Source organism: Sebastes fasciatus, chromosome 22 (assembly GCF_043250625.1).
Source record: "Sebastes fasciatus isolate fSebFas1 chromosome 22, fSebFas1.pri, whole genome shotgun sequence".
Taxonomy (NCBI): Eukaryota; Metazoa; Chordata; class Actinopteri; order Perciformes; family Sebastidae; genus Sebastes; species Sebastes fasciatus.
The window spans coordinates 25789602-25817150 of NC_133816.1; the positions used below are offsets into that span (position 1 = coordinate 25789602).

Genomic DNA, 27549 nt, shown 5'->3' on the forward strand with positions numbered 1-27549 from the left:
CTGGTTATCAACTCAGTAAGTCAACCCAGAGTTTCTCTGTCTGGTTATGAGCACGTTCACATGAACGAGGAGGTGTTTACAGCATCTGACCAATCACAGACACGAACAAGACTACTGACCAATCACAGACATGAACGAGACTACTGACCAATCACAGACATGAACGAGACTACTGACCAATCACAGACACGAACAAGACTACTGACCAATCACAGACATGAACAAGACTACTGACCAATCACAGACATGAACAAGACTACTGACCAATCACAGACATGAACAAGACTACTGACCAATCACAGACATGAACAAGACTACTGACCAATCACAGACATGAACAAGACTACTGACCAATCACAGACATGAACAAGACTACTGACCAATCACAGACATGAACAAGACTACTGACCAATCACAGACATGAACAAGACTACTGACCAATCACAGACATGAACGAGACTACTGACCAATCACAGACATGAACAAGACTACTGACCAATCACAGACATGAACAAGACTACTGACCAATCACAGACATGAACAAGACTACTGACCAATCACAGACACGAACGAGACTACTGACCAATCACAGACACGAACAAGACTACTGACCAATCACAGACATGAACAAGACTACTGACCAATCACAGACATGAACAAGACTACTGACCAATCACAGACATGAACGAGACTACTGACCAATCACAGACATGAACAAGACTACTGACCAATCACAGACATGGACGAGACTACTGACAGACAGGCAGAGCGGCACATTATACAAAGAGTAAACTATATTAGAGAAACAGGAAGAGGTGAAACTCTTAATCAGACTAACAGTAACAGCTGAAGCTGCTAAATGCAGGAAGAACAGCTGGAACAAGAAAAAACTCCAGATGTGTGAATGTGTAAATTAACAGACTTATTAATTTAACGGAACACTCAAAAGCAAAGTGTACTTATATATATATAAATAGCATTTACGTGAATAATAGATGAATGTAATACATGTCTGTTAATACTGTGAAAACACAGATGCGTCTATGAGTATTTAAACCTCCTTTCACCTGCTCCTCCTCTCTGACGGTGTGAAACGGACTCAAGAGCAAGTAAAAATAAATAAATAAAATATAATTCAAAGCGGTAAACACCCCCAACATAAAGCCAGCTGTCCTTCCTGCATCTGTCAGTTTAAACTGAGTTGTTTTTAGTCTGGATTATGACGGTAACTTCTTCATATGTGTGTAATATTATCATATAATCACCGCACTGAGCTCTGATTGGTCAGTAGGCGATGAGTTGATCTCTTATCTGGAACATAACCTGCTCTGGAGCAGGTTAGCCGTTCAGCATCAGTTACCATGGAGATCTACCCTGATAAGAAGTAAACCAGCTTCGTAGTACCGAAAACCCAGAGTTAACCCTGAAGTTACCTCGATAACCGCAAATCCTGCTTCGTACTACAGACCTCTGGAAGTGAATGTGAGTCGATGTGACGTCGTCTCAGTGATGGAAACACAACGAGCTGGTTGATGTTCAGTAACTGAATCCTTCCTCCTCTCTGACTGACTCACGACATCATCACGACTCTGTTTATCTAACGACATCATCACATCGCTGCTCTGACTCTCAGATGTGGAGGACAGATGTGGAGGACAGATGTGGAGGACATGGTGGGTGAGAGTGTTAATATCTGTTTGCTGAGATCATGAAGAGTGTTGGCTTCCTGCCTACTCGTGTGTGTGTGTGTGTGTGTGTGTGTGTGTGTGTGTGTGTGTGTGTGTGTGTGTGTGTGCGTGCCTCCTTCCATGGAAGTGCGTCTGACACGCCCTCTAACTATCTAACTGACTGTCTCTCTGTCTCTCTGCAGGACCTGAACACTGAAGGGACGGACGGAGACGGAGGAGGAAGCAGAGCGACGGAGAGATGAAGCAGTGACAGGATGAACCGTGAGTTACATATAAATATTAATATATATAATCAACAGCAGCTCCTGGAGTAATCAGATTACATTCTCAACATTCAGCTCCTTAAATGGAGCTCGGAGCCGTTTATCAGGAGTCTGTTGATGCCGACACATCGACGCTCACTTCACTTCAAACGTTTACAGAATAAACCTGAAGTTCTCTAAAGTGAAACTGGAAGACGAACTGAAGGATTAAATGTTCCTGAATGTTTCAAGAACAAGAGAATGAAATCTGTAAATATTAAATATAGAATAAAAGAGATATAAAACATCTTAAATGAACTGTTTAAAAACCGTCTGCATCATCTGAACAGTCTGGAAAATCAATCAGAGGACGACAAACCGACTCGAATTAAATCACCAAAACAAACACAAAACTACAAAGAGACACAGAACGACCACAAAGAGACACAGAACGACCACAAAGAGACGCCAGGCGACTACAAAGAGACACAGAACGACCACAAAGAGACACAAAACGACCACAAAGAGACACAGAATGACTACAGAGAGACTCAGAACGACCACAAAGAGACTCAGAACGACCACAAAGAGACGCCAGGCGACTACAAAGAGACTCAGAACGACTACAAAGAGACACAGAATGACTACAGAGAGACTCAGAACGACCACAAGGAGACTCAGAACGACCACAAAGAGACGCCAGGCGACTACAAAGAGACTCAGAACGACTACAAAGAGACTCAGAACGACCACAAGGAGACTCAGAACGACCACAAAGAGACGCCAGGCGACTACAAAGAGACACAACTGAACTACAAAGAGACGAAGCGACTAGAGACGGACTCAGAATGCCCAGACGAGGACACAGAACAGCGTTAGTCTGAGCTGCTGAATCTGAGACGATTTATTGTCTCCCTCAGCGTCTTGTTTACTTTACTCTCCGCTGGACTCTCCGCTCGTCGGTCGGTCACCGAGGTCAAACGGTGGAGTAAACTGTCCTCCGACATCGGCAGCGGGAGGTCAAAGGTCACAGCGGTTAGTGTCTGTTGGGAGAGATTAATGTGGGAAGTTCACAGAATCAGTGTTCACCGTCGGCTGAGTGATTCTACTGAACTCTACGGGTTAACCTGCTGAGCTCCGATTGGTCAACTCAAACACTCAACGTCAATGAGACGGCTAGTTTAGCTCCTTTGACCCGGTGTGTCCTCTCAGGTGTCTGTCAGGTGTCTGTGAGGTGTCTGTCTCAGGTGTCTCTCAGCAGGTGTCTGTCAGGTGTCTCTCTCAGGTGTCTCTCAGCAGGTGTCTGTCAGGTGTCTCTCTCAGGTGTCTCTCAGCAGGTGTCTGTCAGGTGTCTCTCTCAGGTGTCTCTCTCAGGTGTCTCTCAGCAGGTGTCTGTCAGGTGTCTCTCTCAGGTGTCTCTCTCAGGTGTCTGTCAGGTGTCTGTCAGGTGTCTCTCTCAGGTGTCTCTCTCAGGTGTCTGTCTGTTGTCTCTCAGGTGTCTCTCTCAGGTGTCTCTCTCAGGTGTCTGTCTGTTGTCTCTCAGGTGTCTCTCAGGTGTCTCTCTCAGGTGTCTCTCAGCAGGTATCTCTCTTAGGTGTCTCTCAGCAGGTGTCTCTCTCAGGTGTCTCTCTCAGGTGTCTCTCAGCAGGTGTTTCTCAGCAGGTGTCTCTCAGCAGGTGTCTCTCTCAGGTGTCTCTCAGCAGGTGTCTCTCTCAGGTGTCTCTCTCAGGTGTCAGTCAGGTGTCTGTGAGGTGTCTCTTAGGTGTCTGTCAGCAGGTCTCTCTCAGGTGTCTCTCAGGTGTGTCTCTTGTCTGTCAGTCTGTCTGTTGAATGAAGAGCAGCTTTGTTCGGATCAGGCCGACTGGTTTGTCCTGGTCTACATACCACACACACCCCCACGTCCACACCAGTCAGTGAACTGGTTCTGTGGTGAGTTCAGGGACAGTGTGTTCCTGTGATTCAGAGGATTATGACGGTGATGACATGATGATGTATTATGATCTGATGTAACGAGGTAACGATGTAACGAGGTAACGAGGTAACGAGGTAACGAGGTAACGAGGTGCTCTGCCGGCTGCAGGCTGACTGAGTTCAGTCTCTATCTTCATCTCTGTGTCTCTATGTGTCTCTATGTGTCTCTATGTGTCTCTATGTGTCTCTGTGTCTCTGTCTCAATGTGTCTCTATGTGTCTCTATGTGTCTCAATGTGTCTCAATGTGTCTCTATGTGTCTCTGTGTCTCTGTCTCAATGTGTCTCTATGTGTCTCTATGTGTCTCTGTGTCTCAATGTGTCTCAATGTGTCTCTATGTGTCTCTATGTGTCTCTGTGTCTCTGTCTCAATGTGTCTCAATGTGTCTCTGTGTCTCTGTGTCTCAATGTGTCTCTGTGTCTCAATGTGTCTCAATGTGTCTCTATGTGTCTCAATGTGTCTCAATGTGTCTCTATGTGTCTCTGTGTCTCTGTCTCAATGTGTCTCTATGTGTCTCTATGTGTCTCTGTGTCTCAATGTGTCTCAATGTGTCTCTATGTGTCTCTATGTGTCTCTGTGTCTCTGTCTCAATGTGTCTCAATGTGTCTCTGTGTCTCTGTGTCTCAATGTGTCTCTGTGTCTCAATGTGTCTCAATGTGTCTCTATGTGTCTCTATGTGTCTCTGTGTCTCTGTCTCTATGTGTCTCTATGTGTCTCTATGTGTCTCAATGTGTCTCTATGTGTCTCTGTGTCTCTGTCTCTATGTGTCTCTATGTGTCTCTATGTGTCTCTATGTGTCTCTGTGTCTCAATGTGTCTCAATGTGTCTCTATGTGTCTCTATGTGTCTCTGTGTCTCTGTCTCAATGTGTCTCTATGTGTCTCTATGTGTCTCTGTGTCTCAATGTGTCTCTGTGTCTCAATGTGTCTCTATGTGTCTCTGTGTCTCAATGTGTCTCAATGTGTCTCTATGTGTCTCAATGTGTCTCTGTGTCTCAATGTGTCTCAATGTGTCTCAATGTGTCTCTATGTGTCTCAATGTGTCTCTGTGTCTCAATGTGTCTCTATGTGTCTCTATGTGTCTCTGTGTCTCAATGTGTCTCAATGTGTCTCTATGTGTCTCAATGTGTCTCTGTGTCTCAATGTGTCTCAATGTGTCTCTATGTGTCTCTATGTGTCTCTGTGTCTCTGTCTCAATGTGTCTCAATGTGTCTCTGTGTCTCTGTGTCTCTATGTGTCTCTGTGTCTCAATGTGTCTCAATGTGTCTCTATGTGTCTCTATGTGTCTCTGTGTCTCTGTCTCAATGTGTCTCTATGTGTCTCTATGTGTCTCTGTGTCTCAATGTGTCTCTGTGTCTCAATGTGTCTCTATGTGTCTCTATGTGTCTCTGTGTCTCAATGTGTCTCAATGTGTCTCAATGTGTCTCTATGTGTCTCAATGTGTCTCTGTGTCTCAATGTGTCTCAATGTGTCTCTATGTGTCTCTGTGTCTCTGTCTCTATGTGTCTCTATGTGTCTCTATGTGTCTCTATGTGTCTCTATGTGTCTCTATGTGTCTCTGTGTCTCTGTGTCTCTATGTGTCTCTGTGTCTCTGTCTCAATGTGTCTCTATGTGTCTCTATGTGTCTCTATGTGTCTCTGTGTCTCAATGTGTCTCAATGTGTCTCTATGTGTCTCTATGTGTCTCTGTGTCTCTGTCTCAATGTGTCTCAATGTGTCTCTGTGTCTCTGTGTCTCAATGTGTCTCTGTGTCTCAATGTGTCTCAATGTGTCTCTATGTGTCTCTATGTGTCTCTGTGTCTCTGTCTCTATGTGTCTCTATGTGTCTCTATGTGTCTCAATGTGTCTCTATGTGTCTCTGTGTCTCTGTCTCTATGTGTCTCTATGTGTCTCTATGTGTCTCTATGTGTCTCTGTGTCTCAATGTGTCTCAATGTGTCTCTATGTGTCTCTATGTGTCTCTGTGTCTCTGTCTCAATGTGTCTCTATGTGTCTCTATGTGTCTCTGTGTCTCAATGTGTCTCTGTGTCTCAATGTGTCTCTATGTGTCTCTATGTGTCTCTGTGTCTCAATGTGTCTCAATGTGTCTCTATGTGTCTCTGTGTCTCAATGTGTCTCAATGTGTCTCAATGTGTCTCTATGTGTCTCTGTGTCTCTGTCTCTATGTGTCTCTATGTGTCTCTATGTGTCTCTATGTGTCTCTATGTGTCTCTATGTGTCTCTGTGTCTCAATGTGTCTCTATGTGTCTCTATGTGTCTCTATGTGTCTCTGTGTCTCTGTGTCTCTATGTGTCTCTGTGTCTCTGTGTCTCTGTCTCAATGTGTCTCTATGTGTCTCTATGTGTCTCTATGTGTCTCTATGTGTCTCTGTGTCTCTATGTGTCTCTGTGTCTCAATGTGTCTCAATGTGTCTCAATGTGTCTCAATGTGTCTCTATGTCTCTATAACTCATATTACTGATGTCATATTTCATTATATTAAAACACTCTGTGTGTATTTTTGCAGATTGCTTCGTCGGCAACGACTCCTCCTCCGAGGAGACCCAGGTGGCGTGTTTCCACGACGACGATGCGTTCAAGTACCGCGCCTACACCTTCACCTACCTGCCGCTGTTCCCCGTGGCGTTCCTCTGCAACATCGGAGCGCTGGTCGTCTTCTTCCTGCAGAGAGGACGCAGGTCGGGACATTTACATACTGAATGAAGACTTTGAATAAACATGAGACCGTAAACCGTCAGATCAGATCTGAGACAGGAAGTGCTCCACAGTTAACCCTTTATGGGAGACGACGGTTCATATTTGCATTTAAGAGCAGCTGTTTCTGTTTATATCAGAATAAATATTTACATCTCTCCTCAGTTCAAACTGTTCACCTTTAGAACACAAAGCAGGCTCCTCTTGCTGTGTTGTTGTCTGAATCCAGATATCAGACATCAGAGATGAGTAACTGTGATTGGAGCTCTAGAGCTACAACATCAGAGAAGCGTTTCAGAGACGGAGAGGAAATGATGCTGATATTTAGAACTATATTTAATTAAAGGGCCTGTTAGTGAGAATCCTAAATGTCTTGTTAACAGCTTCACCTGTGTCCGTTAAGTCAACTAAAGGCAGCGTCCTGTTGCTGGCGCTTGTGCTCGCTCTACATAGACATGAAGGAGCATCGCTCAACACAGTGAGGAGACACACGTCAGCTAAAAGCACAATATCACTCTATATTTCAGCTGCTTGGCAGTAATGTTAGCTGACCAGACCAAGGTCTCTCCATGAATCAATGCTGATCCTAGTGTTGGCTTTTCCCGCCTCAGCCTCCCGACCGCGGCCGGAGGGAACGGGGGAGACGATAACGTTTCTCTCTGCGGAGCCCCGTCACTTCACAAGACACGGGAAACCTCTGTTGGTCTGGAGGAGCTGCAGCAGTTATTTCTGCACAAACGTCCACTGAACATTCACTAGATATTCTCAGAGCTAAACTAACTCTTCTGCAGTGTGGAGTGAGCAGCATGCACGTGAGAGGTGGAGAGAGAGAGAGAGAAGGAGCACGGTGTGTGAGTGAAGGCAGGCAGAGGAGCAGAGGAGCAGAGGAGCAGAGGAGCAGAGGAGCGGTCTGAACAGCGTAGCTACACGTGAGCGACCATGGGACGACGACCCGGTAGATTTAAACGTGTAAAAAGTTACCAACAGTCCCTTTAAACTATCAGCAACCCTTTCTCTCCGTCTCTGAAACGCTTCTCTGATATTGCCCGACTCTCTTTCTGACTGACTTTACTGAAGGATAGTTGACTAGAGACATCCAGAGATTTATACACCCTCAGTTTATCTTTACAGCGCTGCCGTTGGCATGGTTACTAACATCTTTATGTTTCCTGTTTCCCCTCCTGAAGCTCCGCCTCCTGCGTGGTCATGATGAACCTCGCCCTATCAGACGGCAGCTTCTCCCTCACCCTGCCGCTGCGATTGGCTTATTACTTCCGGGGCGGAGTCTGGGACTTCCCTGATTGGCTGTGCCGACTGTGCGTCTACGGCTTCTACGTCAACCTGTACACCAGGTAACACACACACATGCACTCACACACACACACACACACACACGGTCCTGGTAGAAAGATGAAGTATTAAGATGAAGTCACTCTTCCTCCCTCAGCATCCTCTTCCTCACGCTACTGAGCGTGCTCCGTTGGCTCGCCGTAAACCATCCGCTCCGTCACCGCACTCTGGTCACGCCCACTCGAACCCTATTGGTCTGTCTGGGCGTCTGGCTGTTTGTGGGCGTGTCCTCCATCCCCTTCCTGTACCAGGGGGTGAAGACGAGGTGAGACAGAAAATACATCAACTTTATATTAAACTTCATCTCTTAGTTTTTACTGTTTCAACTTTATCTCTTCATTTTATTTAATTTTTTTTTTTTTTGTGAGAAATTAACTTTATCTTTAATCTTAAATTACTTTTTTATTTATATATTTTTTATTTTGTAATTTTAAAAGCTTTTTATCTCGATCTCTTTTTCTAATTTTATTTGTATTATTTTAAATCATTTTTAAGCATCAATTTTTACACAACTTTATCTCCTTCTAACTTCATATTTTTGGATATTTTCTTAAGTTTTAAATTCTTAAGTTATGAAATATAATATGATATTATAATAATACAATATGTTTTTACTTCATGACCCTAATTATAATTTCTGTAAAAATATTTTTAATTCTGTAATCTTAAAAACTTCATCACACTAATTTTAATTAGTGTGATTTTTTAGCTTTTATATTTAGATAAATTATTTAAAACTTGTTTTGTATAACATTATCTCCTGTTTTTTTATAAATGTATCTTTTTAACTTCATCATTTTTTATTTAATATTTTCTTACATTTAAAGAAGTTATAAAATATATTAATTTATTATGTTTTTAACTTTATCACAGTTTTGTAAACGTTATATTTTTTAACTTTTTACTTAAATAATTTAAAAGATTTTTATTGTTTCAACTTTAGAAAAAAATGTATCTCCATTTTTATTATTAATAATATAATAATAATAATTATTATTATTATTATAATATTAATAATGAATTTAAAGTTATTCAGCACACTTTAAAATAAAGCAAAATCTCAAACATCTTTTAATGTTTTACATAACTTTATCACCTGTTTTATTTTTTAACATCATCAACTTTTATTTAATTAATATTTTTCTTAATTTTGAAATGTTATATAATATATTTATAATATTATAGGATAATAATACGGTATGATTTTTAACTTAATCACCTTTTTTTATTATTATTTGTTTCCCTTTTAAAATACAGTTTTTCATTTATTTACTGTATTTTTGTAATTTAAATATTCTTATTCAGTATTTAAATTATGTATAAACGTAATCTGTAAAAACATTATAATTAAATAAAAGTAGTGAAATATTTTTTATTTATTTAATTATGTAAACTTTGTCTTTAAAAAGAGTTCAGGAGGATTCTGAAGAACACATCGTGGTGTTTCCTGATGCCGTTACCTGATTAAACATATCACGTTGTTTCAGTTCATTTCCATAGAAATAGATAAATATATAAATAATGAAAGAACTAATAGCCGTCTGGAGGGAAATCTAAACACTGACGGAAGGTTTGAACTTCACTTCAAGGTAGAACTACTTTTACTGAAGCACCTTTTAGTGGTCTGAAGAAGATTGTTTAAACCATAAAGCATAAACATCTGATTCATCGGACGACAGCGTTTCATGTTTGTTATTAAACCTGCAGTTTCATTGTGTGTATTTAAAGTGACGGACTTCAGCTGCTGCTTCCTCACAATGACTTTAACTACAGACACAAACCTACGAGACCGAGCTGTCGTCTAGGATGAATAATAATAATAATAACTTTAACTACAGACACAAACCTACGAGACCGAGCTGTCGTCTAGGATGAATAATAATAATAATAATAATAAACTTTAGAGCTTTATTTATATATAATTTCCTCACACTGACTGGAGCTACGGACAAAAACCTACGAGTGCTGCGAGAATAGTAATGATAACGTGTCTCAGGTACGGAGGACCACAAGAGCCACGGAAACAGTATTAATTGATTATTTAACTTATTGTTCAATAAACAAATTTCCATTAATAAATTTGTTTATTTGTAAAATTATTAGAAAATTATTTATTAATCTATGAATCAATTATTAAAATTACAAAGTAATTAATTATTTGACATTTTTAATGAGCAAATTAAAAAGAAGAATTATAAAAAAATAATTTACAAAATTAAATATTAATCCATCAATAAATAGTTCAAATTAAAAAAGGATGAACAAAAACACCATACAAGTACATCATTAAAAAATATATTAATGAATTCATAAATAAATAATGGAATGCACTTTAAAAAGAGAAACAAAAATAAAACTGTTTTAAAAATTAAAAATTAAAAAAATGTATATTGATTTAAAACCTGTATTCTCAATTCAACTTGTGAATCCAGTTATTTATTTCTCTTTTTAAACTTAAATTCCATTATTTATTTATGAATTAATTAATTAATGTATTTTTATTTGTGTTTCATGGTGTTTTTGTAAATCCCTTTTTAATTTGAACTATTTATTATTGAACGAATTTATTGGATATTATTTTATATTTCTCCTTTTTATTGCTCATTAAAATGTCATTTATTTATAGAATAATCAATTTACAATAAACAGATTTATTAATGGCTATTTTTATTGTACAGTTAGTTATTAATCAATAAAATGCTTTATTGCTATTTACGTGACTCTTGTGATCTCCAGCTCTGCAGCTCCACTGAGCTTTTTAGCCTCTTTTAGCTTCTAGTTTTGGTTTTACCATCATCAGAAATATCAACATCAAATGTTAACTCTCTAGATCCCGTTCCTTTAGCGATTAGTGATGAAAGGAATTAAACTAAAATCTGTGGTTCATTGGTTTGCTCGTCTCTCCGCTGGTTCTCTCTCTCAGGGATGGGTGTCCTCGCTGCTTCGAGCCGTCCAGCTCGTCCAATTGGGGGCGTGTCCTGATCTTAAACTACGTGGCGTTGGCTCTCGGCTTCCTCCTCCCTTTCGTCACAATCATCGTTTGCTACAGCAGGATCGTGCGACGCCTTAAGGCCCGCTTCGGCCTCCACGGCAGCAGTCGATCCGACACTCGCCGTCGCGACAGACGGCGCTCGTTGAACCTGGTCGCCATGGTGACGGCGACCTTCCTGCTCTGCTTTCTGCCCTATCACGTGATACGGTCTCTGCATCTGCACGCCGTGTGCGGCGGCTGGGACTGCGGCGTCACGCAGGCGCTGCAGCGGGCGGTGGTGGTGACGCTGTGTCTGGCGGCGTCCAACAGCGTGGTCAACCCGCTGCTGTACTACTACTCCACCAGGACGTTCAGAGACAACATGAGGGAGGCTCAGTCCTCTCTGATGACCAGCAGGAGGGGGTCCGGACTGGCTCTAAAGAGGAGAAGGAGCACCGCCTGAGGGACCTGGAGGGTCATCAGAGGCCCAATCCCAATGCCCCCCTGAAGCCTAAATGGACTTAGCGGGAACGCGCCTCAAAGTCCATGAGTGTGGATATCTGCCCCTATCAGCTCTGCGGCTGGATCCGTCAAAAAACTCCTTCCTTACTTCCTTTTCCTAAATCCTTCTGCTTCACGTTGATGGAACACATCAAGGATTATTTAATTGTGGTCTTTATAGAATCTTTTGTTTTATTTATTTCAATGAAAATACATATTTATAACATTCTTCTGTAAATTAAAGTGTCACCTTTGCGACCTAAAATAGAAGGTAAGGTCGCAGAAGGTCGCAGAAAATGAATTGGGTGAAAGAATGAGACTGAAATCACCGGCAGCTCTGAAGACAGTGGCTATTAAGAAGGGTCCAACAGTCGGCAAGGAGGTTCCAGGTGTTGGGGAGTCCAGAGGTTGTTGAGGACTCCAGGGATTGTTGGGGAGTCCAGGGAGTTTTGGGGAGTCCAGGGCTTGTTGGGGAGTCCAGGGAGTTTTGGGGAGTCCAGGGCTTGTTGGGGAGTCCAGGGATTGTTGGGGAATTTCGGGGTTGTTGAGGTATACAGGGGTTGTTGGGGAGTCTTTGGATTGTTGGGGAGTCCAGGGATTGTTGGGGAGTCCAGGGATTGTTGGGAAGTCCAAGGGTTGTTGGGGAGTCCAGGGATTGTTGAGGAGTCAAGGGATTGTTGAGGAGTCAAGGGATTGTTGGGGAGTCTAGTTGTTGTTGGGGAGTCCAGGTGTTGTTGTTGAGTCCAGGTGTTGTTGAGGACTCCAGGGAGTTTTGGGGAGTCTTTTGATTGTTGGGGAGTCCAGGGAGTTTTGGGGAGTCTTTGGATTGTTGGGGAGTCCAGAGTTTGTTGGGGAGTCCAGGGATTGTTGGGAAGTCCAAGGGTTGTTGGGGAGTCCAGGGTTTGTTGGGGAGTCCAGGGATTGTTGGGAAGTCCAAGGGTTGTTGGGGAGTCCAGGGATTGTTGAGGAGTCAAGGGATTGTTGAGGAGTCAAGGGATTGTTGGGGAGTCTAGTTGTTGTTGAGTCCAGGTGTTGTTGAGGACTCCAGGGATTGTTGGGGAGTCTTTGGATTGTTGTGGATTCCATGGAGTATTGGGGAGTCCAGGGGTTGTTTAGGAGGGTCCAGTTGTTGTTTAGGAGGGTCTAGGGGTTGTTTAGGAAGGTCTAGGGGTTGTTTAGGAGGGTCCAGTTGTTGTTTAGGAGGGTACAGTTGTTGTTTAGGAGGATCCAGTTGTTGTTTAGGAGGGTCCAGATGTTGTTTAGGAGGGTCCAGTTGTTGTTTAGGAGGGTCCAGTTGTTGTTTAGGAAGGTCCAGTTGTTGTTTAGGAGGGTCCAGTTGTTGTTTAGGAGGGTCCAGTTGTTGTTTAGGAGGGTCCAGATGTTGTTTAGGAGGATCCAGTTGTTGTTTAGGAGGGTCCAGATGTTGTTTAGGAGGGTCCAGTTGTTGTTTAGGAAGGTCCAGTTGTTGTTTAGGAAGGTCCAGTTGTTGTTTAGGAGGGTCCAGATGTTGTTTAGGAGGATCCAGTTGTTGTTTAGGAGGGTCCAGATGTTGTTTAGGAGGGTCCAGTTGTTGTTTAGGAGGGTCCAGTTGTTGTTTAGGAAGGTCCAGTTGTTGTTTAGGAGGGTCCAGATGTTGTTTAGGAGGGTCCAGATGTTGTTTAGGAGGGTCCAGTTGTTGTTTAGGAGGGTCCAGATGTTGTTTAGGAGGGTCCAGATGTTGTTTAGGAGGGTCCAGTTGTTGTTTGGTTCCTGTTCCTGTTATATAAACTACACTTAAAACTGCATTCGGTCAATTTGAGCAAATATTATAACTTTTTATTATATTTGGTCAAACACAGGGACACAGGAGAAAATGTCTTCTAAGTTAGTTAGTGGACATCTTGGACACGTGTCTCTAAATGTCTCTAAATGTCTCTAAATATGTGTCTCCATCACCTGTTGAGTAACGGCGCCCTCTGCAGGGTTTCACACTGAGAAGCTACCTGTCAGGTGTTTCTGACTGAAAGTACGCCGCTGATATTCTCTGTTTCTCTTCATGTTCAGACTCAAACCAACAGTTTCACTGTCTCTACTAACAAGTCTTATTATACACTGAATATGAAGGATTCATCCGCCGCTGAAAATAGTCCCCAACAAGTCCCTATTTCCTCCTGTTTGATAAAAACTACAGCGAGATGAAACTACTGTATATATCTGTTTTTAAAGATTAACGTCGGACCAACACATCGTTGGTTTGGGTCTATACATGGTGTGTGTGTGTGTGTGTGTGTGTGTGTGCGTGTGTGTGTGTGTGTGTGTGTGTGTGTGTGTGTGTGTGGTTATGTGGTTATTAATAATTGTTTTATAAACTTGTTTCCAGTGAAGAATCTTTGTTTACATGTTTGATTAATCGGTAATAAATTAAACTAAATATAAGAAGTTTCAGTCACGTAAACAGGAAGTAGCTCCTTCTCTCTGCTCGCTGCTCGCCGTTCACGCTGAACGTCCTGATTCATTTATTTATGTCTTTTCACAGAAATCTGTCGTCGTGGTGACACGGAAGATAGATATTTAAATATTTACCAGATAAGGTCGCTGCCTGCAGCCTCACTGTGAGTCACAGCGCTTAGTATCATCAGATACATGTACTCAGAGTTAAAGTATCATCAGATACATGTACTCAGAGTTAAAGTATCATCAGATACATGTACTCAGAGTTAAAGTATCATCAGATACATGTACTCAGAGTTAAAGTATCATCAGATACAAGTACTTCAAGTTAAAGTATTACCAGATACATGTACTCAGAGTTAAAGTATTATCAGCTAAATGTACTTCAAGTAAAAGTATTCATTTAGCAGTAAAATATACATTACTACAGTCTGGTGGTATTCTGTCTTGTTTAACAGAGTACTACTACAGTCTGGTGGTATTCTGATCTCTGACCTGCAGGGGGCGCAAAAGTACTTCAGTTTATACTTCTACTGTACTTCATCTCACAGGGAAGTATTGTAGTTTTTCCTCCTCTGCGTCCGTCTGTCAGCAGAACTCAACTCAGGTAATATGATGAAGTACTTCACATTAAAGTACTTAAAGGTACGCAGTAGTACTCAGATCCTTTACTGCAGTAAAAGTACTAATACCACACTGTAAAAGTACTCAACTACAAGTAAAAGGCCTGCCTTAAAAACTAGTAGTAAAAGCATTTAAGTATTATCAGCTAAATATACATTAAGTACTTAAAGTAAAAGTATTCATAGCACAGTAAAGTGTACCTAAAGTACTGTAATGTGAGTATTATCTTCTAAAAGTACTTACAGTAGTCTCCAGTAAAAGTACTGCTGTGTCAGTAAAATGTTGTAATCTGTAAAGTAACTAAAGCTGTCAGTGTAAAGTACAACGTGTACCTCTGAGATGTAGTAGAGTATAAAGTACAACGTGTACCTCTGAGATGTAATAGAGTATAAAGTACTATAGTTACCTCTGAGATGTAGTAGAGTATAAAGTACTATAGATACCTCTGAGATGTAGTAGAGTATAAAGTACAACGTGTACCTCTGAGATGTAATAGAGTATAAAGTACTATAGTAACCTCTGAGATGTAGTAGAGTATAAAGTACTATAGTTACCTCTGAGATGTAGTAGAGTATAAAGTACTATAGATACCTCTGAGATGTAGTAGAGTATAAAGTACTATAGTAACCTCTGAGGTGTAGTAGAGTATAAAGTACTATAGATACCTCTGAGGTGTAGTAGAGTATAAAGTACTATAGTTACCTCTGAGATGTAGTAGAGTATAAAGTACTATAGATACCTCTGAGGTGTAGTAGAGTATAAAGTACTATAGTTACCTCTGAGATGTAGTAGAGTATAAAGTACTATAGTTACCTCTGAGATGTAGTAGAGTATAAAGTACTATAGTTACCTCTGAGATGTAGTAGAGTATAAAGTACTACAGTTACCTCTGAGATGTAGTAGAGTATAAAGTACTACAGTTACCTCTGAGATGTAGTAGAGTATAAAGTACTATAGTTACCTCTGAGATGTAGTAGAGTATAAAGTACTATAGTTACCTCTGAGATGTAGTAGAGTATAAAGTACTATAGTTACCTCTGAGATGTAGTAGAGTATAAAGTACTATAGTTACCTCTGAGATGTAGTAGAGTATAAAGTACTATAGTTACCTCTGAGATGTAGTAGAGTATAAAGTACTACAGTTACCTCTGAGATGTAGTAGAGTATAAAGTACTATAGTTACCTCTGAGATGTAATAGAGTATAAAGTACTATAGATACCTCTGAGGTGTAGTAGAGTATAAAGTACTATAGTTACCTCTGAGATGTAGTAGAGTATAAAGTACTATAGTTACCTCTGAGATGTAGTAGAGTATAAAGTACTATAGTTACCTCTGAGATGTAGTAGAGTATAAAGTACTATAGTTACCTCTGAGATGTAGTAGAGTATAAAGTACTATAGTTACCTCTGAGATGTAGTAGAGTATAAAGTACTATAGTAACCTCTGAGGTGTAGTAGAGTATAAAGTACTATAGTAACCTCTGAGATGTAGTAGAATATAAAGTACTATAGTTACCTCTGAGATGTAGTAGAGTATAAAGTACTATAGTTACCTCTGAGATGTAGTAGAATATAAAGTACTATAGTTACCTCTGAGATGTAGTAGAATATAAAGTACTATAGTTACCTCTGAGATGTAGTAGAGTATAAAGTACTATAGTAACCTCTGAGATGTAGTAGAGTATAAAGTACTATAGTTACCTCTGAGATGTAGTAGAGTATAAAGTACTATAGTTACCTCTGAGATGTAGTAGAGTATAAAGTACTATAGTTACCTCTGAGATGTAGTAGAGTATAAAGTACTATAGTTACCTCTGAGATGTAGTAGAGTATAAAGTACTATAGTTACCTCTGAGGTGTAGTAGAGTATAAAGTACTATAGTTACCTCTGAGATGTAGTAGAGTATAAAGTACTATAGTTACCTCTGAGATGTAGTAGAGTATAAAGTACTATAGTTACCTCTGAGGTGTAGTAGAGTATAAAGTACTATAGTTACCTCTGAGATGTAGTAGAGTATAAAGTACTATAGTTACCTCTGAGATGTAGTAGAGTATAAAGTACTATAGTAACCTCTGAGGTGTAGTAGAGTATAAAGTACTATAGTAACCTCTGAGATGTAGTAGAGTATAAAGTACTATAGTTACCTCTGAGATGTAGTAGAGTATAAAGTACTATAGTTACCTCTGAGATGTAGTAGAGTATAAAGTACTATAGATACCTCTGAGATGTAGTAGAGTATAAAGTACTATAGTTACCTCTGAGATGTAGTAGAGTATAAAGTACTATAGTTACCTCTGAGATGTAGTAGAGTATAAAGTACTATAGTTACCTCTGAGGTGTAGTAGAGTATAAAGTACTATAGTTACCTCTGAGGTGTAGTAGAGTATAAAGTACTATAGTTACCTCTGAGATGTAGTAGAGTATAAAGTACTATAGTAACCTCTGAGATGTAGTAGAGTATAAAGTACTATAGTTACCTCTGAGGTGTAGTAGAGTATAAAGTACTATAGTTACCTCTGAGATGTAGTAGAGTATAAAGTACTATAGTTACCTCTGAGATGTAGTAGAGTATAAAGTACTATAGTAACCTCTGAGGTGTAGTAGAGTATAAAGTACTATAGTAACCTCTGAGATGTAGTAGAGTATAAAGTACTATAGTTACCTCTGAGATGTAGTAGAGTATAAAGTACTATAGATACCTCTGAGATGTAGTAGAGTATAAAGTACTATAGTTACCTCTGAGATGTAGTAGAGTATAAAGTACTATAGTTACCTCTGAGATGTAGTAGAGTATAAAGTACTATAGTTACCTCTGAGGTGTAGTAGAGTATAAAGTACTATAGTTACCTCTGAGATGTAGTAGAGTATAAAGTACTATAGTTACCTCTGAGGTGTAGTAGAGTATAAAGTACTATAGTTACCTCTGAGGTGTAGTAGAGTATAAAGTACTATAGTTACCTCTGAGATGTAGTAGAGTATAAAGTACTATAGTTACCTCTGAGATGTAGTAGAGTATAAAGTACTATAGTTACCTCTGAGATGTAGTAGAGTATAAAGTACTATAGTTACCTCTGAGATGTAGTAGAGTATAAAGTACTATAGTAACCTCTGAGGTGTAGTAGAGTATAAAGTACTATAGTAACCTCTGAGATGTAGTAGAGTATAAAGTACTATAGTTACCTCTGAGATGTAGTAGAGTATAAAGTACTATAGTTACCTCTGAGATGTAGTAGAGTATAAAGTACTATAGTTACCTCTGAGATGTAGTAGAGTATAAAGTACTATAGTTACCTCTGAGATGTAGTAGAGTATAAAGTACTATAGTTACCTCTGAGATGTAGTAGAGTATAAAGTACTATAGTTACCTCTGAGATGTAGTAGAGTATAAAGTACTACAGTTACCTCTGAGATGTAGTAGAGTATAAAGTACTACAGTTACCTCTGAGATGTTAGTAGAGTATAAAGTACTATAGTTACCTCTGAGATGTAGTAGAGTATAAAGTACTATAGTTACCTCTGAGGTGTAGTAGAGTATAAAGTACTATAGTTACCTCTGAGGTGTAGTAGAGTATAAAGTACTATAGTTACCTCTGAGATGTAGTAGAGTATAAAGTACTATAGTTACCTCTGAGGTGTAGTAGAGTATAAAGTACTATAGTTACCTCTGAGTGTAATAGAGTATAAAGTACTATAGTTACCTCTGAGGTGTAGTAGAGTATAAAGTACTATAGTAACCTCTGAGATGTAGTAGAGTATAAAGTACTATAGTTACCTCTGAGATGTAGTAGAGTATAAAGTACTATAGTTACCTCTGAGATGTAGTAGAGTATAAAGTACTATAGTTACCTCTGAGATGTAGTAGAGTATAAAGTACTATAGTTACCTCTGAGGTGTAGTAGAGTATAAAGTACTATAGTAACCTCTGAGATGTAGTAGAGTATAAAGTACTATAGTAACCTCTGAGATGTAGTAGAGTATAAAGTACTATAGTTACCTCTGAGATGTAGTAGAGTATAAAGTACTATAGTTACCTCTGAGGTGTAGTAGAGTATAAAGTACTATAGTAACCTCTGAGATGTAGTAGAGTATAAAGTACTATAGATACCTCTGAGATGTAGTAGAGTATAAAGTACTATAGTAACCTCTGAGATGTAGTAGAGTATAAAGTACTATAGTAACCTCTGAGATGTAGTAGAGTATAAAGTACTATAGATACCTCTGAGATGTAGTAGAGTATAAAGTACTATAGTTACCTCTGAGATGTAGTAGAGTATAAAGTACTATAGTTACCTCTGAGATGTAGTAGAGTATAAAGTACTATAGTTACCTCTGAGATGTAGTAGAGTATAAAGTACTATAGTTACCTCTGAGGTGTAGTAGAGTATAAAGTACTATAGTTACCTCTGAGGTGTAGTAGAGTATAAAGTACTATAGTTACCTCTGAGATGTAGTAGAGTATAAAGTACTATAGTTACCTCTGAGATGTAGTAGAGTATAAAGTACTATAGTTACCTCTGAGATGTAGTAGAGTATAAAGTACTATAGTTACCTCTGAGATGTAGTAGAGTATAAAGTACTATAGTTACCTCTGAGATGTAGTAGAGTATAAAGTACTATAGTAACCTCTGAGATGTAGTAGAGTATAAAGTACTATAGATACCTCTGAGATGTAGTAGAGTATAAAGTACTATAGTTACCTCTGAGGTGTAGTAGAGTATAAAGTACTATAGTTACCTCTGAGATGTAGTAGAGTATAAAGTACTATAGATACCTCTGAGATGTAGTAGAGTATAAAGTACTATAGTTACCTCTGAGGTGTAGTAGAGTATAAAGTACTATAGTTACCTCTGAGGTGTAGTAGAGTATAAAGTACTATAGTTACCTCTGAGATGTAGTAGAGTATAAAGTACTATAGTTACCTCTGAGGTGTAGTAGAGTATAAAGTACTATAGTTACCTCTGAGATGTAGTAGAGTATAAAGTACTATAGTTACCTCTGAGGTGTAGTAGAGTATAAAGTACTATAGTTACCTCTGAGATGTAGTAGAGTATAAAGTACTATAGTTACCTCTGAGATGTAGTAGAGTATAAAGTACTATAGTTACCTCTGAGATGTAGTAGAGTATAAAGTACTATAGTTACCTCTGAGATGTAGTAGAGTATAAAGTACTATAGTTACCTCTGAGATGTAGTAGAGTATAAAGTACTATAGTTACCTCTGAGATGTAGTAGAGTATAAAGTACTATAGTAACCTCTGAGATGTAATAGAGTATAAAGTACTATAGTTACCTCTGAGGTGTAGTAGAGTATAAAGTACTATAGTTACCTCTGAGGTGTAGTAGAGTATAAAGTACTATAGTTACCTCTGAGGTGTAGTAGAGTATAAAGTACTATAGTTACCTCTGAGATGTAGTAGAGTATAAAGTACTATAGTTACCTCTGAGATGTAGTAGAGTATAAAGTACTATAGTTACCTCTGAGATGTAGTAGAGTATAAAGTACTATAGTTACCTCTGAGATGTAGTAGAGTATAAAGTACTATAGTTACCTCTGAGATGTAGTAGAGTATAAAGTACTATAGTTACCTCTGAGATGTAGTAGAGTATAAAGTACTATAGTAACCTCTGAGATGTAATAGAGTATAAAGTACTATAGTTACCTCTGAGGTGTAGTAGAGTATAAAGTACTATAGTTACCTCTGAGGTGTAGTAGAGTATAAAGTACTATAGTTACCTCTGAGGTGTAGTAGAGTATAAAGTACTATAGTTACCTCTGAGGTGTAGTAGAGTATAAAGTACTATAGTTACCTCTGAGGTGTAGTAGAGTATAAAGTACTATAGTTACCTCTGAGATGTAGTAGAGTATAAAGTACTATAGATACCTCTGAGATGTAGTAGAGTATAAAGTACTATAGATACCTCTGAGATGTAGTAGAGTATAAAGTACTATAGTTACCTCTGAGATGTAGTAGAGTATAAAGTACTATAGTTACCTCTGAGGTGTAGTAGAGTATAAAGTACTATAGTTACCTCTGAGGTGTAGTAGAGTATAAAGTACTATAGTTACCTCTGAGATGTAGTAGAGTATAAAGTACTATAGTTACCTCTGAGGTGTAGTAGAGTATAAAGTACTATAGTTACCTCTGAGATGTAGTAGAGTATAAAGTACTATAGTTACCTCTGAGGTGTAGTAGAGTATAAAGTACTATAGTTACCTCTGAGGTGTAGTAGAGTATAAAGTACTATAGTTACCTCTGAGATGTAGTAGAGTATAAAGTACTATAGTAACCTCTGAGATGTAGTAGAGTATAAAGTACTATAGTTACCTCTGAGGTGTAGTAGAGTATAAAGTACTATAGTAACCTCTGAGATGTAGTAGAGTATAAAGTACTATAGTTACCTCTGAGGTGTAGTAGAGTATAAAGTACTATAGTAACCTCTGAGATGTAGTAGAGTATAAAGTACTATAGTTACCTCTGAGGTGTAGTAGAGTATAAAGTACTATAGTAACCTCTGAGATGTAGTAGAGTATAAAGTACTCTATAAGTACAGTAGAAGTAGGAAGTAGTAGAACATGGAGAAATACTCAGTAAAGTACTAGAGTAAATGTACTTGGACGTGGAGCAGCAGCACCCCCCGGTGGTCACGTTGGGGTCATGACATCACAGGAGGACGTCCAATCATTCCACCGGGAGACGATCAAAGGTCAAAGGTCAAAGACAACAATCATCACGAGGACACAAACACAGAACTAGTTTAAACAAATACTGCTTTCTTTATCGTGTGTGTGTGTGTGTGTGTGTGTGTGTGTGTGTGTGTGTCTGTGTGTGTTTCCTGACTTCCAGATGTTTCCTGACCCCTGCCCCCCCCCCCACACACACACAGACAGACACTCGTGATGTTTGACGTCGTCTGAACACACAGACAGAAACCGAGGTGATGAAAACGTATTTACCTGAAACACACACAGAGACAGACAGAGACACACACAGAGACACACAGAGACACACAGAGAGACACAGAGACACACAGAGAGACACACAGAGACACACAGAGACAAACAGAGAGATACACAGAGACACACAGAGAGACACAGAGACACAGAGACACAAACAGAGAGATACACAGAGACACAGAGACACAGAGACACAGAGAGACAGAGAGACAGAGAGACACAGAGACACAAACAGAGAGATACACAGAGAGAGACACAGAGACACAGAGACACACAGAGACACAGAGAGACACACAGACACAGAGACACAGAGAGACACACAGACACAGAGACACACAGAGACACAGAGACACACAGAGACACACAGAGACACAGAGAGACACACAGACACACAGACACACAGACACAGAGACACAGAGAGACACACAGAGACACAGAGACACAGAGAGACACACAGAGAGACACACAGAGAGACACACACAGAGACACACGGAGACACAGAGACACAGAGACACACACAGAGACACACAGAGAGAAACACACAGAGACACACAGAGACACACAGAGACACAGAGAGACACACACAGAGACACACAGAGACACAGAGAAACAGAGAGACACACAGAGACACACAGAGACACAGAGAGACAGAGAGACACACAGAGACACACAGAGACACAGAGAGACACACAGAGAGACACAGAGACACAGAGAGACACACAGAGACACACAGAGACACAGAGAAACAGAGAGACACACAGAGACACACAGAGACACAGAGAGACACACAGAGAGACACAGAGACACAGAGAGACACACAGAGACACAGAGACACAGAGAGACACACAGAGACACAGAGACACAGAGACACACACAGAGACACACAGAGAGAAACACACAGAGACACACAGAGACACACAGAGACACAGAGACACAGAGAGACACACACAGAGACACACAGAGACACAGAGACACAGAGACACACACAGAGACACACAGAGAGACACACAGACACACAGACACAGAGACACACAGAGAGAAACACACAGAGACACAGAGAAACAGAGAGACACACAGAGACACAGAGACACAGAGAGACACACAGAGAGACACAGAGACACAGAGAGACACACAGAGACACAGAGACACAGAGAGACACACAGAGACACAGAGACACAGAGAGACACAGAGACACACAGAGACACAGAGAGACACAGAGACACACAGAGACACAGAGAGACACAGAGACACAGAGAGACACACAGAGACACAGAGACACAGAGAGACACAGAGACACACAGAGACACAGAGAGACACAGAGACACACAGAGACACAGAGAGACACACAGAGAGACACAGAGAGACACAGAGACACACAGAGACACACAGAGACACAGAGACACAGAGAGACACAGAGACACACAGAGACACACAGAGACACAGACACACAGAGAGACACAGAGAGACACAGAGAGACACAGAGACACACAGAGACACAGAGAGACACACAGAGACACACAGAGACACAGAGAGACACACAGAGACACAGAGAGACACAGAGAGACACACAGAGACACAGAGAAACAGAATACTGTATGAAAGTTATTATGAACTAATGAAACAGTCTATTGATCTCATTTATATAAATATGGTACATATATATAATAATATGATATATATAATATAATAATATAAGTGAGCCGAATCGTCTCTGACCGTCTCCTGTCTGCAGTGAACTCATCATTATACAGATATCGATCACCGGATCACTGTGCTGCGGAGGAAAACCTAAAAACATGAAGATTCTCTATGGAGTTCTGCAGCGTCTCTTTTCTCTGACTTCTAAGTGGATTTATGGATGTTTATTCTTTTACGTACATAATAATAATGATATCCTCTGAAAGTGTAAGTCTCACTGAATCTATTGATGTATGTTTCATGTCTGTGTGTTCAGATTTGACGGAGTTAAAGGCGCCAACAGGAAGCAGTTTATGAACATAACTATTTAGATAGAATGTTTCAGCTGTTTTTAGTGTTTGTGACGTCACACTCACACTGCCCCTTTAATTAACATCCTGTGTGCGCATGTCTCCGGTTCCAGTGCAACGTCACACGGGGGGGCGGGGCATGGCGACAAAGATCGTATATGTTTGAGAAGATGATCCACTCTTACTTCATAATAGTACTGCTGATAGGCAGTACAAACTTGAGGTACTTGTACTTTACGTGAGTATTTTTACAGTGCAGTATTAGTACTTTCACTGGAACAGAGTACTTTTAAAATGTGGTATCAGTACTTTTACTATAACAAAGTATTTATAAAGTGTGGTATTAGTACTTTTACTTTAACAGAGTATTTATAAAGTGTGGTATTAGTACTTTTACTATAACAGAGTACTTTTACAGAATCAGAATCAGAACCAGAATCAGAATGATGTTTATTGCCAGGTGTTCGACGTCTACACTAGGAATTTGTTTTGGTTTTGTTGGTGCAAGTAAACAGTGAAATAACAAAAGAATAGATAAAAACGTTAGAATAAAATAAGAATAAAAAAATTTAAATTCTACCAATATACAATATACAAAATAAGCTATAAACAAAAGTAAACATGATATAAAGTGTGGTATTAGTACTTTTGATGTAACATAGTATTCATACAGAGTGGTATTACTGTAACATAGTATTCATACAGAGTGGTATTACTGTAACATAGTATTCATACAGAGTGGTATTACTGTAACATAGTATTCATACAGAGTGGTATTACTGTAACAGAGTATTCATACAGAGTGGTATTACTGTAACATAGTATTCATACAGAGTGGTATTACTGTAACAGAGTATTCATACAGAGTGGTATTACTGTAACAGAGTATTCATACAGAGTGGTATTACTGTAACAGAGTATTTATACAGTGTGGTATTAGTACTTTTAATGTAACAGAGTATTCATACAGAGTGGTATTACTGTAACAGAGTATTCATACAGAGTGGTATTACTGTAACAGAGTATTTGTACAGAGTGGTATTACTGTAACAGAGTATTCATACAGTGTGGTATTACTGTAACAGAGTATTCATACAGAGTGGTATTACTGTAACAGAGTATTTGTACAGAGTGGTATTAATGTAACAGAGTATTCATACAGTGTGGTATTACTGTAACAGAGTATTCATACAGAGTGGTATTACTGTAACAGAGTATTTGTACAGAGTGGTATTACTGTAACAGAGTATTCATACAGTGTGGTATTACTGTAACAGAGTATTCATACAGAGTGGTATTACTGTAACAGAGTATTCATACAGAGTGGTATTACTGTAACAGAGTATTCATACAGTGTGGTATTACTGTAACAGAGTATTCATACAGAGTGGTATTACTGTAACAGAGTATTCATACAGAGTGGTATTACTGTAACAGAGTATTCATACAGAGTGGTATTACTTTAACAGAGTATTCATACAGAGTGGTATTACTGTAACAGAGTATTTGTACAGAGTGGTATTACTGTAACAGAGTATTCATACAGAGTGGTATTACTGTAACAGAGTATTCATACAGAGTGGTATTACTGTAACAGAGTATTCATACAGAGTGGTATTCGTACTATTAGTATGATAGTAGTACTTTTGTTGTGTTTCTAACGGCACATATTTAGAGTCAGTGAATATCAGTCAGAGTGAGACCTCCTGTCTGAGGAGGAGGAGCGGAGCTGGCCGCTGATTGGCTGGCTGAGCTCCGGAGCTGGTCTCTGATTGGCTGATCTCTCTCCTCTGGATCCTGCACGGGGACGCGCCCGCATTCTCACGCGCACACCCGCCGCGCGGCCAGGCCGGCCAGCCTCTCTGCCCCCCCCCTCTCTTTTCTTTTCTTTCTCTTAAACTCGGTTTTTCCGTTGAAACTCTCCGGTAACATCCGGTTAACCGTTAACCGTTAACCCCCCCCCTCACCGACCACCGGATCTACCGGATCCACCGGACCACCGGACTATTCTCCGTGAGTCTCCGTGAGTCTCCCCTCCGCCCCGCAGCGGCCTGAACTCTCCTTCATCTTGTTTCTGCTCTCCGGTAACCGGCGGTGACGTCACACACGAGGACGGGACTCCTCCGCCGGTTGACCGGAAGAGACCGGCAGACACCGACTCCAGTGAGAGAAAAACTTTTCTTTAACGCGTGTGAGTGCGTGCGTGTTTGTGTGTGCGCGTGCGTGTGTGTGACAGCAGCGCCCCCCCAGCTCACTGTGTGTGTGTCCCGGTACCGACAGGCCCGGACCAGGACCAGGACCAGGACCCGGACCCGTTGGTTTGTTGTTTTGTGTTCTACCGGAGAGATGTGGTCGGTGTGACCGGATCAGCGCCGTGCTTCAACCAGACTCACCGTTTCCTCCGGTAGAGGTGAGTCATCTCTGGTTATCTAATTTAACTTAATCTAACTTAATTTAACTTAATTAAACTAATTTAACTAATTTAATCTAATCTAACTTAATTTAACTTAATTTAATTTAATTAAACTAATTTAACTTAATTTACTCTAATTTAACTTAATTTAACTTAACTTGTTATAATATAACATAACATCATTTCATTTAATTTAACTTAACTTAACTTGTTATAATATAACATAACAAAATATAATTTAATTTAACTTAACTTAGCTTGTTATAATATAACATAACATAATATCATTTAATTTAAGTTGTTATTATATAACATAACATAATATCATTTAATTTAAGTTGTTATTATATAACATAACATCATTTCATTTAACTTAACTTAACTTGTTATAATATAACATAACATCATTTCATTTAATTTAACTTAACTTAACTTGTTATAATATAACATAACATAATATTATTTTATTTAATTTAATTTAACTTAATTTAACTTAAGTTAACTTAATTTGTTATAATATCACAATAACATAATTTCATTTAGTTTAATTTAATTTAATATAACATTATATAACTTAATTTAATTTAATACAATTAAAGTAAATTTGTTCTAATATAACATAATTTAATTTAATATAATACAGCACAATATGATATAAAATGAAATAATATAAATTAATATAATAAAATGTAACAATAGAATATAATATGTGATATAATACAATATAACATAATATAATATAATTTAATATAATATAATTTAATAAGATCTAAAATAATATAATAATAGGAATATACTCGTGTTGCTGTTAGTAATTTATAGTTTTCAATCCACTTTAATTAGATTTAATTGACAGTATTTAATATCCACATTAATCCTCCTGTTATTTACCTTTAAATACGAGTCAGTCAATAAACTATATATATGTTGTCAACACAGCATACTAATAAAACCTACAACATATAAATTAAATCTAAAATACATAAATCTAAAAGATAAGATAAGATCATTAACTGAAATTAATCAGATCATTAATCATTGTGATCAAATCTTATTGATATGTATTGGAAATTATCAACAAAAAAAAGCATAATTTAAAATAAAATATTCATTTAAAAAATAAATAAATAAAATAGTAATAAATAGTGATAATACAATTATTAATAATGATGATGAAAAAAAAAAACATTAAAAAAATGAGAAATATAGCTGTAAAGTTTCATGAGGCTGTGATGATCCTAGAGGTCACCAGAGGTCATTTTATACAGGGAGGTCAATGAAATGTCTCCTATGGGGACTAACATCATCACACATGAACCCAGTTGGGCTCATTGGATCCACCAGAGTCTCAGCTTTACAGTGAGACCCGCTTTATGTGATTCAGGACTGTTTATGGACCCCAGGATGCAGAAATGTTCAGATATGGGAGACAATAAGACATTTATACTGCAGTCACATATCTGGAGGTCAGAGGTCAACGGACCCCTTTGAAAATGGACATGACAGTTTTCCCTCGTTCAAATTTAGTTATTTAACCTTTTATTCTGACTTTTTTCAGTTTTTTTACGTACAAAAAAAAACCCCTCACACATTCACATATCTGGAGGTCTTCTCTTCTGCCTTTCTTTCTGACATTTGCTGGACTTTTTTTTTCCGACTTTTTTCCGCACATTTTTCAGAATTTTTCAAACTTTTTTTCCGACATTTTCAGGCTTTCCTTTTGCACA

The 27549-nt window shown here is 38.9% G+C and overlaps 2 protein-coding genes across 2 annotated transcripts in view; both read left to right on the forward strand.

The window, feature by feature from the left end:
* nfxl1 (nuclear transcription factor, X-box binding-like 1) overlaps positions 1–27549 on the forward strand; it is a 296805-nt gene that overhangs the window by 135755 nt on the left and 133501 nt on the right. The gene's annotated exons all lie outside the window — the stretch shown is intronic.
* On the forward strand, positions 1631–12529 carry LOC141760673 (cysteinyl leukotriene receptor 2-like). Its single transcript, XM_074623699.1, has 6 exons — positions 1631–1677; positions 1871–1949; positions 6403–6574; positions 7778–7942; positions 8038–8205; positions 10864–12529. The coding sequence occupies exons 2-6, from the start codon at positions 1943–1945 to the stop codon at positions 11372–11374; spliced, it is 1023 nt and encodes a 340-aa protein (XP_074479800.1). The 5' UTR covers positions 1631–1677; positions 1871–1942; the 3' UTR covers positions 11375–12529.